The sequence below is a fragment of the Ursus arctos genome, unplaced genomic scaffold, assembly GCF_023065955.2.
Source record: "Ursus arctos isolate Adak ecotype North America unplaced genomic scaffold, UrsArc2.0 scaffold_24, whole genome shotgun sequence".
In the NCBI taxonomy this organism is placed as follows: domain Eukaryota; kingdom Metazoa; phylum Chordata; class Mammalia; order Carnivora; family Ursidae; genus Ursus; species Ursus arctos.
In genome coordinates, this window is record NW_026622919.1 from 5,626,952 (window position 1) to 5,645,642 (window position 18,691).

The following is an 18,691-nucleotide window of genomic DNA, read 5'->3' on the forward strand; positions in this document are numbered from 1 at the left end:
AAACTATATTTCATCTTTTTCAAGCAATGTACAAGTTTTACCATGGAAACAGAATCTGAAAATGCAAAAAATGGTCTTGTTCTTCAATTTTTTTTTTTTTTTTTTTTTAAGTAACCTCTATAACCAATGTGGGGTTTAAACTCAGGACTCTGAGATCAAGAGTCACATGCTATACCAACTGAGCCAGCCAGGCACCCCTGCTGTTCAACATTGAAATCTAACCAGAACTTGATAGGATTCTGCAACTAACAAAGAGGAAGCAAACAAACAAAACAAAAAACTTCCTGAGTCACTGTCAAACATCACACTATAATATGCAAAGACTCAAATGATACTTATCTGTAATCTGCTTTGCATATTCATATTAACCTACCCATACATAACTCCTAAAAAAAAATTTAGTTGCAGAAATCCCAGATCATGGCTTATCAAAATTCTTCATTTTTAAGTTTAAGAATAAAAGACTTTTTAAGTCCAAGGAAGATATTATAAGAGCTGATAAACAATAGATTAAGAATTCTAAATTACTTATCCAAATACACACACATACACAATCATATATATAAATATATTTATTACAATTTGCTGAAAATCTTTCCCAATTTTTGAAGAGCTTAAATTATTAGTTCTATATTGTTTATATATATATATTTTAAAGATTTTATTTATTTGACAGAGATAGAGACAGCCAGTGAGAGAGGGAACACAAGCAGGGGGAGTGGGAGAGGAAGAAGCAGGCTCACAGCGGAGGAGCCTGATGTGGGGCTCGATCCCATCATGCCGGGATCGCACCCTGGGCCGAAGGCAGATGCTTAACGACTACCTACGCCACCCAGGCGCCCCTCTATGTTGTTTATAAAGATATACATACACATGCTGTTTTGACACCAAAGGTAACCCAGAAACCATATACTATGTAACAATAACCACATCAGTGGGAGTTGCCAGCAAATGGCTTTTAAGATTTTATTTATTTGAGAGGAAAAAAAAGAGGGAGAGGGAGAGAGAGACTCTCAAGCAGACTCTGCACTGAGCGCAGAGCCCGATGCAGCCAGGGCTTGATCTCATGACCCTGAAATCATGACCTCAGCCGAAACCAAGAGTCAGATGCTCAACCAACCGAGCCACTCAAGCACCCCCTCTCCTTTGTAAATTTTATTTACAGCAAATGGCTTATAAAAAACAAGACTAAGCTAAAATTTGGTCGGTAAATATTTGGACAATTCCAAAAAAGCACTATAAGGCTATAGAGATTTGGTTTCCAAATTTCAATGGTTTAAACATTGTCTCTGGCAGAAAAGCAAGCTCAGATAGTATTATTCAGGCAAATAAAGTAAGCTTCTAATGAATTTCTGAGTGGGTCTGAACATTTAAGGTAGGCCTTGATTCTGTAACTTACTTTTAGCCAGAGCCACATAATAGGGCCTTAGAGCCAGTGGGAACCTTCTGGATAAAACAGAATTATCCTAATACACAGAAACATACACAGGAACCCGCAGTTATAAGTACTACAGGCACTTATGAAAGCAAACGCTTTCGGGTGGGGGATCCACTCATAGGTAAATGATTGCAGCCCACTCTTCACTGGGAAAGATCTGACACCTGTGAGCCATCCTGGCCCGGAGAACTAACAAGAGCCATGAATGATACAATGCTGGCAGCTAGTCCTACATGTCCCTGCTTCCTTCTTTCCAGGACTGCACCCTTGACCTAAAAATTCTGGAACTGGTAAACTGAAGAGAGAAAATTCATAGAAGGTTCACTCACATCACTGATTGTGGAGAATGTATGTGAGGAGTACTGAAAACCCTGGTTCATCCTTCCCTAAATTAACACCTTGACTTGATTCAGTTTTCCTGGCCTGAAAAAAACCCAATTTGATTAATGTTCGAGTATATACATTTGAACTGATGTGTTATTTTGTACACTGTTTTCTGTAAAATAGTCTTTGACCCGGTAAGAGGAGATCTGTTTACTTCATAACACAAATCCATCATGTAAGATGCCGGTAGCCTGACAGAGGCTCCTGGAAGAATGGCAACTGAAGTAAAATTTGAATGGATATGGAGAAGAGGAATATGCTCTCTGCAGATGACACTGACCCACATGTGCCCTAGGAACTGATGAATCCGATTCAGGGTAGATGTAGCTAAAGAAGCATTTGGCTGTTGAAGGAGGTAGCAACGAAACTGAAAGCAGTAACTTGGGCCTTGTTCAAATATTGATAAGAATGGTACACTGTGCTAAATGCCATGTGCTATTTTAAGCACTTTACATATATTAACTCACTTAGACCTCGTAACAACTCCATGGGGTAGGACCATTGGTATCCTCAGGAAACTGACATACAAAGAGGAAAGTCACTTGCCTAAGGTCCCACAGCTAGTAAGTGACAGAGCTGGGCTTCAAACCCAATCAGTCTGACCCTGGAGTTAGTACTCTTAAAACACTGCACTGTTAACTATGCTTTTCTTAACTGAGCTAAAAAGAAAAAAAGAGTAATAGTAGATAAGCATAAGTGACTCTCTAGAAGCTGTTCAAAATATGTCAGGGAGTTTTTAACAGGCCATAATTACAATAATCACAAAATTAAGTTACTAAAAATAAAAAAACAGAAATGTTAACTTTAACATGCTCTACTGGAAATTTAATGTTCATTTTATATATTCATTATAAAGTACTCTTAGTTCAATTACAAAATATAAGTTTGGGGTTTTTTTAAAATACGAAAATACAAGTACGGGCTTCTAATTTATGTTATACTTGGACAGACTGATTTACACAAGTCCTAATGTGGTGGGCTACCAAATACTTGGCACCCCTAAGCCATAAAAGTTATATCAAAAAAACATAGTAACGTTCTTACCAGTATTAATTGAAAGTTACATATAAAAACTACTATTTGAAATTTTAAGTCATAAAACACCAGGCCAAAAGTTTTTCTCAACCTTTTCTTTCCTGAGCATAACTACATCTCCTCAATGGGGGTAGTTTTGTGACAATGACAAAATTTTACAGGAAGGTGGGCACATGGGCCTTTCCCCTCCTCATTAGAAGTCAATTTATTAGGACTTACGGTGGCCACGTGGTGTTTCAAATACTATTAGGAAACAAATGAGTCGACTTAGGAACACAAAAAGTAAACTGTGATATAAATAAGGGATGAAACATTTCAATAAGCTCAGATATGACATGATGACACTACCACAGGCCTGAGTATCTTCTTTATCTCCTAAATAAGTTGAGCCCCCAATAGGAAAAAGGTCACCTCACAGAGAACGCTATGAGATTTTTAAGTCGCTAGACTCCTTTCCATCTTCTCTTCCTCATCAGCTCTTGATACTGCTGTCAAATTCTACAAACTGGTAAAGAAAAAAGGGGTGAAAGTTGAGGGATTGTATAGAGAAATTATAAAAAATCTGTGATTATTCGAACTAAAATATTATAGCCATTGATATAATTTAAAATGCCTAAAACAAGTGTCCTGTCCTTAAAGAAATGTCAATGTGAACATTAAAATAACCATAAAATACCTGAGAATGGAATTCATTACATTTTAGCAAGAACAGCAACTTTCTATCTCCCACCCGCCCTAGGAAGCTCAATTCATTTTTACAAAGGCACTGGGGAAAATGTGCTTGTTCCTTACAATGGCTGTCAATTCAGAGACAATTTGAAGTACAACTACCAACAACTAGGAGTCTCAAACTTGCTGAGTATTCACTTCTTATCTCAAAAGCATCTCCACAGACCTAGAACATGGGGGCATTCACCTAGAATAGATACACAGGGACTAAGCCATTGAGAAGGCTGGAAAAGGGGCACCAAGGAGCTTTTCACAAACTGTAGGCTTTCCCATACCAAACGATGCTGCCAAGCCCTGATAGGCCGTATGAGCCTGACAGACTCTTAAACACTGATTTTTTTTTTTAAATGCTTTTTAAAAAAATAATTGAGATGTAATTTATACAACAAAAAAATTTCACCATTTTAAAGTGTACATCTCAGTGGTTCTTAATATATGCGCCACATTGTAGAATTGCTGCCACTATCTAATTCCAGAACATTTCCATCACCCCAAAAATAAACCCCATACCTATCATCATATGCACTGATTTTACCCATACTTTCTCCGCAGATATCTCTGTGGCCCATGCAGGTATTTTAAGATGGCTGGCTGGTGTGAATCTACACAGTATCTATATGGTAAGAAAACAAGAAAGCTACATTGTCCAGAAGGATACTGAACCCAAATTCTTGGCATTTTTAGCAATTACACTAACATAATTTTTATATATTGGCTAAGAATGGCAGAGAAACTTACATTCAACATCCATCTTCACTTAACACATTAGTGTGCCCCAAATTCATCCAAGATGTTAAAAGAAGGGAAGACAATCTACTAGGATTAGCCATAACTGTCCATAGTTGCAATTTCAAAATATAGAAGATGCAAATGTGGGAAAACCTCCTTTAGTATCAAGCATAGCTGGATTAAAAAAAAAAACAACAAAATGAAAACTTAATCATTAAGTAAATACTGCCCCGTACGGGAAAATAATCCCTATACCAGTCCAGTATTTAAAGTAATGTAGCTTTAAATGCAACCTTACTTTTACCATTCTTATGACCTAGAGCCTCTCCTAATGAGAACAACAACCTTTAGGCAAAGGTCTGTTAGGAAAGCCTGCAGATGTGTGGTGCTCGGCTGCTGCAGGGCTCTCATTACCTAAGTGAGCTCATGGCTTCTAAGACACACAGGAAGGAGACCTCACCTTCAGGCATCAGGGTGTTGAAAGCGGGAGGAAGTAGGTCCACGAGGGTGTCTTGCTTTTGTGCACTTATCTGGGGTGCTATTTCCAGAGAAGGAGCTCCTTTATAGAGTGTGCCCAAGATGGATTTCTCTAAGTTGCTCTCAGAGTTGTCCAGCTGCCCTCACCAATAAGTCAGTCTTTGTAGGTTGATAGAAACCACCAGTCAAAGCAGATGCAAATGGATTGTGGGGAAGCCTTCTTTAGTATCTAACATAGCTGGATTAAAACAAAAAAACTTAACCATTAAGCAAATCTTCATTTTAATCATTACTTTCATAGCAAATATCAACTAGGTGCTACACTTGACTCTACCCTTAGCATGGGCACTTCATTATTAGTGGGGATTTTGTGGGCTTGAGTGAAGACCAAAACGAGCTCTTAATTTTTGTCCTGTAAGAAATTAATTCTACTTGATAAACAAGTAAACAAGATCCAGAAATATTTATTGGTAATTTAACTCATGCTTTCTGAGGTTGCCTAGCAACACTTCCAGTGACTTCTGTTGTGCAACAAGTTGTACTCTAGTAATGTATTTACAATTTTATTGCAATTTGCAATAATGATTTAAATACATTTTCATTTCCTGGATTTCCCAAAACACAATCAGATGAAATCAAATAAAGTTCATGACATTTATACAATGCATAAATTAACAGATTTGCCTCAAAACAGTTATCTATGGAAGTAGTGCTACACTATCCCTGTTTAAAGACACCCAGGGAACAGTACTAAGTTTAAAAAAAAAAAAAAAAAAGACCCTTGGATAGATGAGGCTATAAAGCATTTATCCTCTACCTATAAAAAATCACCCAGTGGCCAGAAAAACTCCAAAAAACCTTCACTGAACTAGAATATCATTTTCCTTTATCCCAAGGGCATTAAGAAGTCTGAGAATCAACTGCAAGTAAAGGAATCCAAAAATGATCTAATGTCTTTAAGGCTTACATCTTCTTATAGGGTCAAAATAATGAGGCAGAAACCTGGATATTTTGGAAGGCAGGTTTTTTCTGGTGACCTTTCAACTATATACTTTTAATAAATATAATTGTTATACAGTAAAAAATCCAAAGTTAGCTAAATTCGTAGATACATTTTGTAACGTAATTACTCCAAAATTTCCCATTCTTAAATCTGTTTTTATAAAACTCTTCTAATATACAAGCTGGACTTGTTCTGCAAACAGGTGGATTAAATTCAGTCTTTGTCGAATAAAAGGACAAATTACCTAGCAAGATGTCAGGTGGTTCTTGTATTGGAAGAGGACTAATACATGCACATTATCATTTTACTGCATGCTAATCAAATACTTGGAGCTGAGTAAGAGGAAATTCTAATATTGCCATTTTCTAAAGGGTTGGATTCCTCAGGTCTAGCACAAGTGCTTACTATACCAATTTGCTAAAAGGATTATTTCAAAGTTTTTCTTAAAGCAAGATTATTCATGAGTTTAGGGGGAAAAAACCAACAAAATTATCATTCAAACTATGTTATGAATAATTCTCTTGGTTTCGGAAAAAGAGCTCAAATTCTAGGACTTTATTTGTGGGGCAAGAAGGCAAGCCTATGGAAAGGCACTATTTGTTTTTGGTGGATTCAACCAAGTTTGCCAAGACTGTCTGCTATTATGATGAGTGGCACTCGGTTTTAAAACTTTTTTTAAAGTTTATTTATTTTTAAGTAATCTCTACACCCTATGTGGGGCTCGAAATTATAACCTCAAGATCAAGAGTCACATGCTCTGATTGAGTCAGCCAGGTGTCCCGAGGGGCACTCAATTTTAACAGATTTCTTCTGGATTATTGCATATCACATAATCTCAAAAAACAGCAGGCATAAAAAACACACAAAGTTAGTGCAATTTATGTACAAGTTTTAAAAAGCAAAAAATAAATTAAAATAACCGGTAAAAAAATACAGATATACAAAAACAAAACAAAAAACAAAAACAAACGGTTTATATCTGTATTCCACAAAGGGATCTATGGACTATATAAGACCATATTCAGACTAGTACAAATTCTGGAAATTCATGCTGCAAGTGAGAATTTAAAATATGCTGGCCAGCTCAAAATTTTAAAGTAAATATTGAAATAAAAATATTCCTGTGGTCTAACCTCCAAGGGTAACAAATGGGTTCACCTTATTAAAAAAAAAAAAAAAGTGCCAATAAGTGTACAGGTGCATCGTCTGTATCCTCAAACTCCCTGCGTTCCTAAGACCTGGGATGAAAAGGGAATGAAGTTTTCCAAATCGTCACAGCTTCTGAATGCCCATAAATCTACCAAGGAAGACAACGCATGTCTACCTCTGATTTTTGGAGGTAAAAACATAAACAATTACGCAAATGAACAGTTAACAGGAAATAAAAAGATGGAACACCTACAACATCCAATCTCCCAATCAAGCTTGGGCGTTCATTTCATTTACTTCTGTTGATTACTAAGCCACCTCAAGAGCTAAGACTGATTACTCTGCACTTACCTCACAAGCAATGGAAAGACAGATTTTAAATAAGCATCAACAGGACAAAACCTCAGACATAAACATTTACACAGATGTTGACTTGTTTCATCTGTCAATTCAAAATGGTAAGAAAACCCTTCTAATACAGATTACACAATATACTCAATGACAACACAACATACGGAGGTGGCCGAAACATTACCCAAGTACTATATGTATTTTACTGAAAAATATGATCCGAGCAACCATATTATAAAGAAGTTCCAATTATGGGAAGTTTGCAGATTTTCAAACCAAAACCATACTGCTGCTTGACCACACCATTCAACTGATCAGTATTCTAAGATAAGATCATTTCACCAAAACCGATGGAAGAATGGCAGAAAGAACTCTAGTGAGAAAGGACCCGCAAAGCAATGGCCACAATAGAAAAGTAATAGTTAACACGAGTCAGACTGCAGCCAAGAAAAAGCTTCAACTTATTTCAACCAATAGCAGGGAATCTCACAAAGAAACCAATACGCTTCCTAAAATCCATGTCCCCCAATCCCAGAACAGTTTCCCAATGGGGCTTACTTAAGTGATCGACAAACAGGAGCTCCTCCTGCCTAGTTTTGGTTCCTTCTACTCCAATAGAGGCTTCCTAGTCTCGGCTCACCAGGCGGCATTACTGGGTGGCTCTTAAGGGTTGCAAGCCTCAGGTCCACCTGGGGGTCCTTCTAAATAAGCACAGCAATGGGAGCCCCGAGCGGATGGGAGGCGCTCTAAGAGCATTCCCGGGGGGGTGTTAAAATGGAAACCAACATTTTGCTGAACAGGAGGGCCCGCCTCTGCAGGCTTTCTTTCTCCGAGGAACCTAGCAGTAGGTGGTTCCCTAACGTGCTGGAAAGGACACATGGAAGAGGCAGGGACCTACACTCAGACACACTCAGATTCCCAGGGAGGGGGTTTTCCATCTACTGGACTCCTGCGGTGTGAGCGTCGGAGCGCCCTCTGCTAGCGTACTTCGCTTGGGCCTGAAGACACGCTCGGACCCCATCGCCCTCGAGGTCCCGACTCAGGCCGGGTCAGCCGTCCCAGCGAGTTCCATGCAAGAGGGGCCTCCACAGACAACATACGGGCTTCAGAGACACAAAAGGCCTCCAGGGCACGGAACGCGGGGCGCCTGACAGAACCTCGCGCCAACCGTCATTCGTAGCGGCTCTGGGGCTGGCCCGCGAGGCACTCTCCTGGTTCTGTGCTGGGCTTCTTATCGCCCCGCAAGGGCCTGATACTGTGGTTTTACGGTCTGAGAACAGTTAGGCCTCACAGGCCTGGCCTGAGATGTGCGCTCTCCGCACCCCGCACTCCCGCCTTCCCCACTCAGCGGCGGGGCCGGCTTTCCCGCCCCACGGCCCGACCAGGAGTTAGTGGCAGTTGGAGGCAGTTGGGACCGGCCCCAGCAGGTTGGAACCGGTCTGGGCCGGGCCGGAGGAGGAAGGGGGGGAGGGAGAGGCCGCCTCGCGCTCTCCCTGCGCGCGTGACTCACGCTGGCCGCTGACGTCAGGCGTGCGCGCGCGGCGGGGGGGGGGCTCTACGTACGTGTAGTGCTGCGGTTTCTCGGGCTGTGCCTGCAGCACCTGAGCGGTAGCGGCCGGGGGCGCCGAGGAAGCTGCGGAGCCGCCGGGCCCGGGGCCCTTCGACATGGTCCTGTCTTCCTGCCTCTTCGCCGCTCCCCTTTTATTATTCAGTCTGCGCGGTCCGCGCCGAGGACCCAGTGCGCCTGCGCCGCGCCACGAGAACGTGAAGACCCCCCGCACGGCAGCAAGGGTTGCTGGGAGTTGTGGTCCTCGGTTCGGCTGGAATTTTACCGTCGGCAGAGGGTTGCTGCCAAAGGAATGGACCACAATACCCAGGGATCCTTGCAGACGGTGTCCCGGATGCTGAGGGCCCGCCACGGCTTGTGGGGATTGCAGTCCCGCCGCGTTTCTCTTTCTTACCAGTGCATTTCCAGTTTTGTAGGGGAGCGTTCCTTGAAACTGGAGCCTCTGGAGTAGAAAGGGCCCAGAGCTAGAGGCCCTAACGACTTCTGTGAAACAGTCCAAGTGTAATTTCACCACCAACAGTGTAATATTTATCTCGCCACCAGACAGTAGAGCTTCGGTTCAGTGCTGATGCTGGCCCCGGCAGTGCTTCAAAGTCTGTGTTGTCCGTTCGTAGCTCTGGGCCTTTGTGCTGCGGACCTGCAGTCCGCCAACATCCTCTTCATTCCTGCGGCCAGGCTAACTGGGGAGGCATGAAGGAAAGTCTGCCTACTAGAAGTCAGCTTGAGAGATCTTTGCTAAGTAGAGCTACGTGACCCAAAACTCTGTTCCCGCGTCTTTGCTGAGGCGCTCTGTAAACCTTTACCAACCCTGAAACCTGGAACTCCACGTCTTGGGTCCCTTCCCAACTCGACACCTGGCCTGACCAACTTGTTTCCAGTACATTAGGGGCCAAGGACGATTTAATCTCCGTCTAGAATAGTCTCAGGTACACTGGCAAGTTGCAGGGGTGCTGAGAGGCGTCGCGTAGTGTCCAGAGGCAGAGCCTGGGTTTGAGTAGGGGGTGCAATTTATAATCCACTGCAGTTTCCTGCGCTGGACGTCAGCTTTTCTGTGTTTTCCGACCCCGCTTCCCACAAATCGGGCGACGTTCTTCACTCTGTGGCTTTTGTCCAGTCAATTCCCCCTTTACAAAGTTCTTCATAGATACAACATTTGTCATTTAACTTTGTTTTTATAATGAATCTATTTAAATCCATTGTTTTTTAAGACTGATTTATATTTGATTAGATAGGTTAACTAATGATTGTCACATTAAAGAGAAACGTTCCCAATAACCTTAGGGGTGAGGGAAGGTGGGGTGAATGGAAAATTGTTAATGTTTAAGAATGACTCTTACTTTATTTAGTTCCGAGTAACTTCACATCAGGAGCCAAATTGTCAGCCTACAAAGTTGAGAAACTGGTATTTCCCAAACAGGCCAAATCAATTGTTTAGCCACTAGGGGCGTGTGAAGATGAAAAATTCCAAAAGGACAAATAAAAGTTGTAGTTTATTGCTTTAACCCTGTTATTAAATCCAAGTAATTGGTTTATATGTTATTCCCAAAATACCTGAGTGTGATTTGAATGAAGAAATATAGTCCATAGCACTAGGCTTTAAATAAGCCTATACCGTAAGCTTCAGAATGAGTGTGTACTGGTAAAATTGGGAGATGATATCATCCAAACTGTTTAATTTACAAAAGAGGAAACCGAAACTCAGAGAACTAACTTGCACAGAGTTACTCAGCAAGCCCATGGCAGAAAAGGAACTAGGACAGTAGACTATATAACATTCTACATTGTTTTGATTGTATAAACATTTTTAGTTCTTTCCCATTTCCTGTGTTGCTTTTCTTCTCCTTTCCCAATTTAGGAAAAAGAAAAACCTGCCTGACTGCCGAGTAAGAAGGACAAACTATTCGCACTAATCGTCCTTTAAGTGGATAAATGTAAATCTATACCTAGTTTCTGCTGGAGCAATGAGTTCTCCTCTAGTAATTAGCCAAACTGCAAAAAGAAAAAACTGGAGTGTCTGTCCTCTGGAGGCTTGGGACAGACAGGATTCTGGATCTTTTAGAAAATCCTTGGAACACAAAGGAGTTGTTAACTTAGGAACCCATTCCTTCTCCAGGCTATTTGGGCAGTCAAAAAAAATATTAACAGGGTATTTTTCTGGCTACATCCCAGAACATTTGAGAGCCTTTTGTGTGGGATCTAACCAGTGCCCTGATTCTTAGCTTTACTCAGGTTCTGAGGACAGGGCAAGTACCTCCATCTTGGTTTCTCAGCATCGCATGAATGAAACAGAAAACTTAATTTCTCCCCTACTGAAAACTTTGGGCAGAAGGCAGAAATCAAAGTTGACCAAATTATCACGTAAAAGTTTAGGTATGTGATAATTAAATACAAATTGTGCCTGTTAAGATTGAGAGGGCTGGAATGAGAGGAATTTGATACCAAAGATTAAGTCAAAGACATTTTTACCATAGCAGCTTTTTCATATTGTGCCGTTTTCCCCTCACTATTGATACTGAGAGCAGACCTCGATGTCACAAGTAAATTTTTGAGGTATTTATATTTATGTATAATAATTATTTGAGTTGAAATCTATGTGTACATAGTTTTGCTACTTTTTTGTTTTGATCATTTAAAATATTCAGTGGGAAAAAAATCAGTAAACCCAGAGTAGGAGCTATGGAATAAAATGCACAAAGCTCTATTTCAATTTTCTGAGTTTTGTTTGGTCTTAAACTTTACCCTGCTTTCGTATTTTATATACCTGTATCATCAGGAGAACTAACATTACAATCCATCAAAGACGTTTACTTAGGCAAAGGTAGGGATTACCAATTTTATACATTTGTGTTTCTTAGAAGTAATACCTATGAGAATATACCATTAAATACAAGTGCACATATTTAATTTAGTTTTCTTTCGTTTATTCTTCATGGACATGCAAATGCTGTCCTAGGACTATTTCCATTTTGGCTGTAGTCATTTCATTCAGTTGAATTACATAATTAAAAAATATGTTGCTTAGTAGGTTCCTTCTTTAAGCTATTGAAATCACGAAGTATTTTGTGATAGCCTAAGAACATACAAAACAGCGCTTATAAAATCATATATTGACATATTTTTTTGTGCCTACTATTTACCCCTACCTACACCACCAAACGAAAGAATTGTTTTTTGGTTAAAATGTATATGCGTGGTATATAAAATACTTGGTGGTATAATATGATTTGCTGAATTCTAATTCTGTTTTACACTATGTACATCACTATCAAAATGTTAAAGTAAATAGTCACAGGGAACACATTTTATTTTACATTGGAAAATATTTACAAGATTCCTTGAAGTAACCTCTCCTCCTGCATTTTATTAGCGAGATGCGAATTTGGTTAGTTTCCTACCCATCCCGACCCTGAAGTCCTGATAGAGACCAATGCAATTCATTTGCATTGACTTTCTATTGTAGAGCTTTGGAACCAAGGGAAGGATCCAAACATAGCTTCATTTTATCCAATCAGAAGAGCCGCTTCGTGCTAACCTCTGATTCGTCCATTCCTCTTTGCATTCATCCAATCATCAGGCCACTTTAACAGCCAATCAGCGGCCTAGATGCCCACCAATCCGGGAGCAGGGCCGAAGCACGGCCTTTGTGTCGGGGATGTCAGCGCGTCGGCAAAAGCTCCCGCCAATAGAAAAAGTCGTTGGTGTATGCAAATGAGGCCCCTATGACGCAGAGACGCAGCGTGAAGCGTGGGTATAAAACCGGAGGCAAAGGGGGGGTTTGGAGCACAGAGCGGTTTGGTCGTTCGTTGGAGGGTCCTCTTTTCTTTGCTCGGCGACTGCGGCTCTTCATTGGGCAGCAGGAGCGGCGCGGCGGTCGAAGAAGCGGTCTAAGACTTCGGCATTGGGTAAGCGTTGGCGGGTTTATTCGTGGTTCGAGGTCCCGTCGGCCGTTGATGCCGCGGGCCGCAACCGTTGGGAGCGGAGTGCTGGCTGGTGCGGGCTGCTCGGGCCGCTGGCGTCGGGTGTGGGCCCGGCAGGTTTTCCCTTGGGGCTTCGTTCCGGAACCGCGTCTCCGCCTCCTTCCCGGTGGTGATTCAGAGGTCCCGACGCCAGGTTCCGGGCAAGCGGGGCCTCCGCCCGTCGAGGAGGGGAAGTGACTCCTCCCCGCGCCCCCCCTCCCGGGGGAGGCTGCTGCAGCTCCTCGCAGCCTGAGTCATTAGGGGAGGGGGAGGAGGCGGCGGCCCCGGGCCATCTGCCGCCGCGAAGAGGCGGGAGGGCAGGGGCGCCGAGCGCGTCCCCCTCTCCACCCCAGGGGGGCGAGCGCCGCGGCCCCGAAGTCACGGCTGTCTTCCTTAGGTAAAAGAAAATGGCCCGAACCAAGCAGACTGCCCGTAAATCCACGGGTGGGAAAGCGCCCCGCAAACAGCTGGCCACTAAAGCCGCCCGGAAAAGCGCCCCTTCTACCGGTGGGGTGAAAAAACCTCATCGCTACAGGTAGGCGAGGCGGCAGGAAAACAATGACGGGGCGGCGCTTGGCCCGTGCGGGAGCGCATCCTGGGGCTGGCCCCGGTCGCTGTCCGTCCCGGGTGTCCGCTTACACTCCCCTGCTCGCTGCAGGCCCGGGACCGTAGCGCTTCGGGAGATCCGTCGTTACCAGAAATCCACCGAGCTTCTGATCCGGAAGCTGCCTTTCCAGAGGTTGGTGAGGGAAATCGCCCAGGATTTCAAAACCGATCTGAGGTTTCAGAGCGCCGCCATTGGCGCGCTTCAGGTAAGGCGAGCACGGCGGTAGTAGGGTCGGAGGGCTCGTGCGTGGCTTCTGCTTCTCGAAGAGAGTTTAATAGTGTGGCTCTTGTCCTCAACAGGAGGCCAGTGAAGCGTACCTGGTGGGTTTATTTGAAGATACTAATCTGTGTGCCATCCACGCTAAGAGAGTCACCATCATGCCCAAAGACATCCAGTTGGCTCGCCGGATACGGGGAGAGAGAGCTTAAGTGAAGGCAGTTTTTATGGTGTTTTGTAGTAAATTCTGTAAAATACTTTGGTTTAATTTGTGACTTTTTTTGTAAGAAATTGTTTATAATATGTTGCATTTGTACTTAAGTCATTCCATCTTTCACTCAGGATGAATGCGAAAAGTGACTGTTCACAGACCTCAGTGATGTGAGCACTGTTGCTCAGGAGTGACAAGTTGCTAATATGCAGAAGGGATGGGTGATATTTCTTGCTTCTCATGATGCATGTTTCTGTATGTTAATGACTTGTTGGGTAGCTATTAAGGTACTAGAATTGATAAATGTGTACAGGGTCCTTTTGCAATAAAACTGGTTATGACTTGATCCAAGTGTTTAACAATTGGGGCTGTTAAGTCTGACCATACATCACTGTGATAGAATGTGGGCTTTTTCAAGGGTGAAGATACAAGTCTTAACCACAGTGTAACTTACAGTTTCCTTAAGAAAAAAAAAAAGTAAACCTGGCAGCTATAGAATACACTATGTGCATTTATAATAGCTATTTTATATATTGTAGTGTCAACATTTTTAAATTAAATGTTTTACATTCACATGTGGTGGGGAGTCTTGTCATTAAGGTGTGTGTAATTTAAAGTCCAGTTGGTTTTCTCCTAACTAGACTGCACTTGTTTTCATAATAGTAAAATGCTTTGCAAATTATACCTTGCATAAGTCCTCATTCTACCACATGTTAACTAACCCTCTAGCTGATTAATGCAACACTAATGGGGGGATTTTATTTATAAGGGCTCTAGACTATAATACAAGTTATTCACACCAGCATCATCTGTTATATTCTAAACTAGTTAGTGCAGCTTTTCTTTGTGTTGTGGTTGGTCTCATAACTAGGTTGAGTTTTTCTCTACCAAGAGGAAACAATACCGAAGTTCTTTTCCTTGTGGAGTTTGTATTATAATAACCCTTAGAGTAAACTTGCTGTGGGGGAGGGGCACACAACTCCAGCTTCTTGAACCTCTGCCAGTTAAGATGGTGTCCAGTTAGGTTACATCTGATACATGGTCCTGGGGAAATCACTTTATAGAGATGGCCTTCCAAGTGGTTTTTAAAATTATCCTTTTGAAGTCTTTAGGTCAATTATGTATGTTGACTAAATTTACAAATAAACTTTGTTTATTCAACTAAGTGTCAAAAACCTACATTGAATATACAGAGCTTAAATACAACCGTTATCTAGATTCTTTGTATTCTGAAGTTTGAGCTTAGTTTATACCTGTTTTTGCTCAGTAGACGAAGCATTTATACACAAAAATAATTATGAATTTCTTTATACAAGTTATTTTAACACAAGTCCACAAGTACAGAACTCTGTTGGTCTAAGCTGCTTTTTCAGTACAAAGCTAGTTTTCTTGACCAGTGATGGTCTACTGTATGCATAGTATCTAGATGTCAGCAAGACATGGGCACAAGAGCCACTGGTCATCAGACAACAAGCATTCTGTGTAGTTGAAGCTGGTAGCGATAGATAGTTGTGTCCTAATAAAGTAGTTCCTTTTTTAAAAAAAATGTTTGGTTTTAAATTTCAAGGGACTTAGGGAGAGAGGCAAACTAGGATAGACTTGATTCTTGGCAACTTAATAAGCTTTCGGGAGGCATCAGAGGTGGAGTCCGGTATGTAACGAACCGGTTTTCTAGAAGGTTCATCATAACTAGCTCTGGAACAGTGGCTTCCCAGTTCTGATGATCTCAGCATTATGCTTCTGAAGGACATTGTGATCCTGGACGGTAGAAGGTACTGTGAAGTACCTGGCAGTGTCTGAGAACAAGTAGACAAGACTCCGCTATGGTGATGTCAGTTTGTTGAGTTTACTATTTGTGATAACCCAAGTGGGGTGAAACGTGAACCTTCTCCTCCAGCACATCTTCCCTACATCCTGGTGTAGAGGTTTGCGGATTTTATTGGGCAGCTGGGAATCTGCTGCTTTAAATAGTGCAGCTTGTGCTTCCAGACTTTGAGCATACTTAACCCAGAAGGCAAAAATATCTTTTGGTTCTAGGAAGCTGCCCACACAGGATAACCCTGGGTTTAGGTGATGGAACAGAATCTGTAAGGAGAAAAGCAAAAGCTGGAGCTGATGAAGGTATCCTGTGCCCTTGATGGATGAGACAAAAATAAAGTTTTTGAAGTTGAGACTATTTTATCTTGTTAATGGTCTTCATTTGAATTGATAACATCTATTTCACATTTGGGAAATTCCTGGAAGGTTGCCTTATGACTGACTCCCACTGGGGGTGGGGGGGAGTGCATTTAGTGATGACAGGCAGACCCCCATTCTGAAAGGTGATACGTGTCACAATTTGCTTAGGACAGTGCCAGGCGATGCCTGTTGGACCTGTGTATTAATAGTGCATTCTTGACTGTCGGCGGACTTGGTTTCGGCCAGACCAGTTTAGTTGAGGGCTGGAAGTGCCAGCATCCTGACTGGTTACCAGGAGATTCTGAACCAAACCATTGGTTGCCCTTGTCCAGAAGCCCTTAGCCTGTGCCCTTCAGAAGGTAGCCGAAGAGCCAAGGTGTTTGTGAAATTGCTGGTCACAAGCCAGGTCCATCCTTGTGAGGGTGACCCCCATTGCTCTTCCTCCACACTTGTTTGTCCTGTGTCCCCTTTCACTCCCCCTCTCCCGTGCTAGGCAGTTACACTTAATGTAAGTGTAGGCCTATGGGCCCACGTTATTGGGTCGGTAAAATAGCCCTGTTTCATCCCTAACTGGTCAGTTTGTAGACTACTAGATGATTCAGACAACATATGGAAGTTACATCCTATTTACAAAATTTAAGGTGGTATAAAAGAAAACTGGGGAGGCAAGCACTTCAAACCCGGCTTACTACCAGAGATCTGCCTGTACACAAAAAGTGAATTGGTCTGCATCACACTGCCAGAAGGAAGGAGAGTAGTTCTGGGAGAGGCAAGGGCCGCCCCATGCCCCTTGCCAGGCCGCCCCAGACCCCTTGGGGCCTCTGCTGCCTGACCGATGTCTCCCGAGTGTAAGGAGACAAGCTCTGAGCCCACTGGCTGGACCGGAAATTTACTCTTTCCCACTTACTTCCTCAGTCATTCTGCAGTGGTCTCCCAACAGTGGTCTTCCCTGGGTGGGGCTCCCCCTAACTGGCTCCTTGCAAGCACTGCCTCTTGCCTGGTGGGCATTGGGGCTAGGGTCTGTGCAGCAGTTGGAAAGCAGGCCCCTCTGGATCACTTCCAGGTAGGGTAGTAGAGGGTAGACAGTCCTGCTGGCTGTCTGCTATTGGGTTGGCGGGAAACTCGGGCTTGCCCTTCAGTTACCGCAGGATGGGGCCGGCCTGTGTTTGGGAGCAACTGCTGAGGGCCAGAGATCAAGGCCTCAGGCCCATGGCCAACCTACCCTGCCTCGGAGAAGGGCGAGGTGTGCAGTTTTCACCACACCCATCTGCAGCTGTTGTCTCACTGGTGGTGCTCTGGTCCACTGGGCATAAGAGCCTGGAGTCCCCACCCTGCACATCCGGTCCCCACCCTTACCTCCCCATCCCTTGGGTTGGGAGCACTTCTCAGTCCCCTCACAGAGGCCATCACAGCCCATGTCCCTCAGTACCCGCCCAGGCACTGCTAGAAGAACACAGCTGAGCTGGCTGTGCCTTGTCTGGGCCCACAGCCTCTTCCTTCAGCCCAATGGTGGTCCCACCTGCCCCTGTGGACACTCCTCAGGGATGTCCATCCAGCTGGGCCTGGCTTTTGGCCAGGAACTTCAGCACAAACAGCTGGCCTTCCAGCTGCCTTCCGGAGGGCAAGGCTAGGGGAAGGAAGGAAGAACCAAACTCCTGCCCAGGCTGCTAACCCAAATCCTACACCACCCCCAGGGAGAAGGCTGAAAGTGCCCTCTTGGGCCAGATGGCTGGCCTTTTGGCTCCCTCACCCCTTTGTCAGCACGTGTGGGGAATGAGAAAGGCTGTAGGTCGAGCTGGGTGCAGCTAGGATAGCTTTGAGTTTATACACACAGGGCTGTGCTGTGATATGGGTCTGGAGCCTGATGTCCTCCCTCCTGGGGTTGCCTGTTCATGGCTCTGCTAATTGCGCAACAGCCCCTGGCAGTGAGGGATCCTGCCCAGACACCACCATTGTTGCGAGCAGCGTCATGGGACTTCTCTGTGATGTGCCCCCTGCCTGTTCTGGTGTCCTTGCCTGAGCGTCATGCCCAGTGTCTGCCAGGGGCCGGGACTGTTGCTCAGGCACACCCAGGAGCAGCATTTCTTAGCCTTCTGCCCTGAGCAGAGGACCCCCCTCCTCCAGCCCCTCCTTCACCATCGCCCTTCCCCATGGAGGAAGCTTTAAGGGTTCTGCAGTCACCCCCTGTACCGGGGAAGCAAGGAGAGGGAGGGCTTTGGTAAGGCTGTGGTCCCCGAAGGGGCTGTAAGATTGTCACCCATGACTTGGAAAGGGTGCCAGGGTCTGGGGTCTTCTCTCCAGCAGCTGCCAGCTCTCGTTCAGAAAGCTGCAGGTCTGGAATGCACACAGTGGGATGGAGGATGGGCAAAAAGGAGAAGCCCATCTCCAGACACCAGCAATACTACTGACAAAGAAGGCTCTAGAGAGGGAGGCTGGTGGGCCACAAGCTTAGGGGGCTTTAGGTGGCCTTTTGCTGAGGGGTGTGTGAGGGACCGTGCACGTCCCCATGGAGGTGATACCCAGGCTCTATTAGCCCCCACTCACCTCCTACCCTCTCTGTTGGACATGCTGGACCTCAGGACCTTTCCCCATAAGCTCCTCACTGCCTAGTACTGAGCCAAGAGCATCAGCAGAGAGGATAGGATGGGTTGGGGTCCAAGG

The 18,691-nt window shown here is 44.0% G+C and overlaps 2 protein-coding genes across 10 annotated transcripts in view; one reads left to right on the forward strand and one right to left on the reverse strand.

Annotated features, from left to right (window-relative positions):
- The window catches only part of UNK (unk zinc finger), a 32,532-nt gene extending 23,466 nt beyond the window's left edge, over positions 1–9,066 (reverse strand). For 4 of the 9 annotated variants that reach the window (XM_026484135.4, XM_057318168.1, XM_026484126.4 and 1 more), the window contains exon 1: positions 4,128–4,318. In XM_026484135.4, the coding sequence (XP_026339920.1) occupies positions 4,128–4,264 (137 nt within the window). In that variant the 5' untranslated portion in view covers positions 4,265–4,318. The other 5 variants (XM_048226279.2, XM_057318165.1, XM_026484134.4 and 2 more) reach the window with 4 other exon arrangements.
- A 3,444-nt stretch (positions 9,067–12,510) lies between these two features.
- LOC113244625 (histone H3.3A) lies at positions 12,511–16,028 on the forward strand. Its single transcript, XM_026484138.3, has 4 exons — positions 12,511–12,764; positions 13,216–13,353; positions 13,477–13,630; positions 13,725–16,028. Exons 2-4 carry the CDS (start codon positions 13,226–13,228, stop codon positions 13,851–13,853), a joined length of 411 nt encoding a protein of 136 aa, XP_026339923.1. The 5' UTR covers positions 12,511–12,764; positions 13,216–13,225; the 3' UTR covers positions 13,854–16,028.
- Positions 16,029–18,691: the final 2,663 nt, after the last annotated feature.

Coding starts and splice junctions, on each gene's coding strand:
- LOC113244625 (XM_026484138.3), top strand. CDS start 13,226: ATGGCCCGAACCAAGCAGACTGCCCGTAAATCCACGGGTGGGAAAGCG. Junction 13,354..13,476: donor AAAAAACCTCATCGCTACAG/GTAGGCGAGGCG, acceptor TGCTCGCTGCAG/GCCCGGGACCGTAGCGCTTC. Junction 13,631..13,724: donor CCGCCATTGGCGCGCTTCAG/GTAAGGCGAGCA, acceptor TGTCCTCAACAG/GAGGCCAGTGAAGCGTACCT.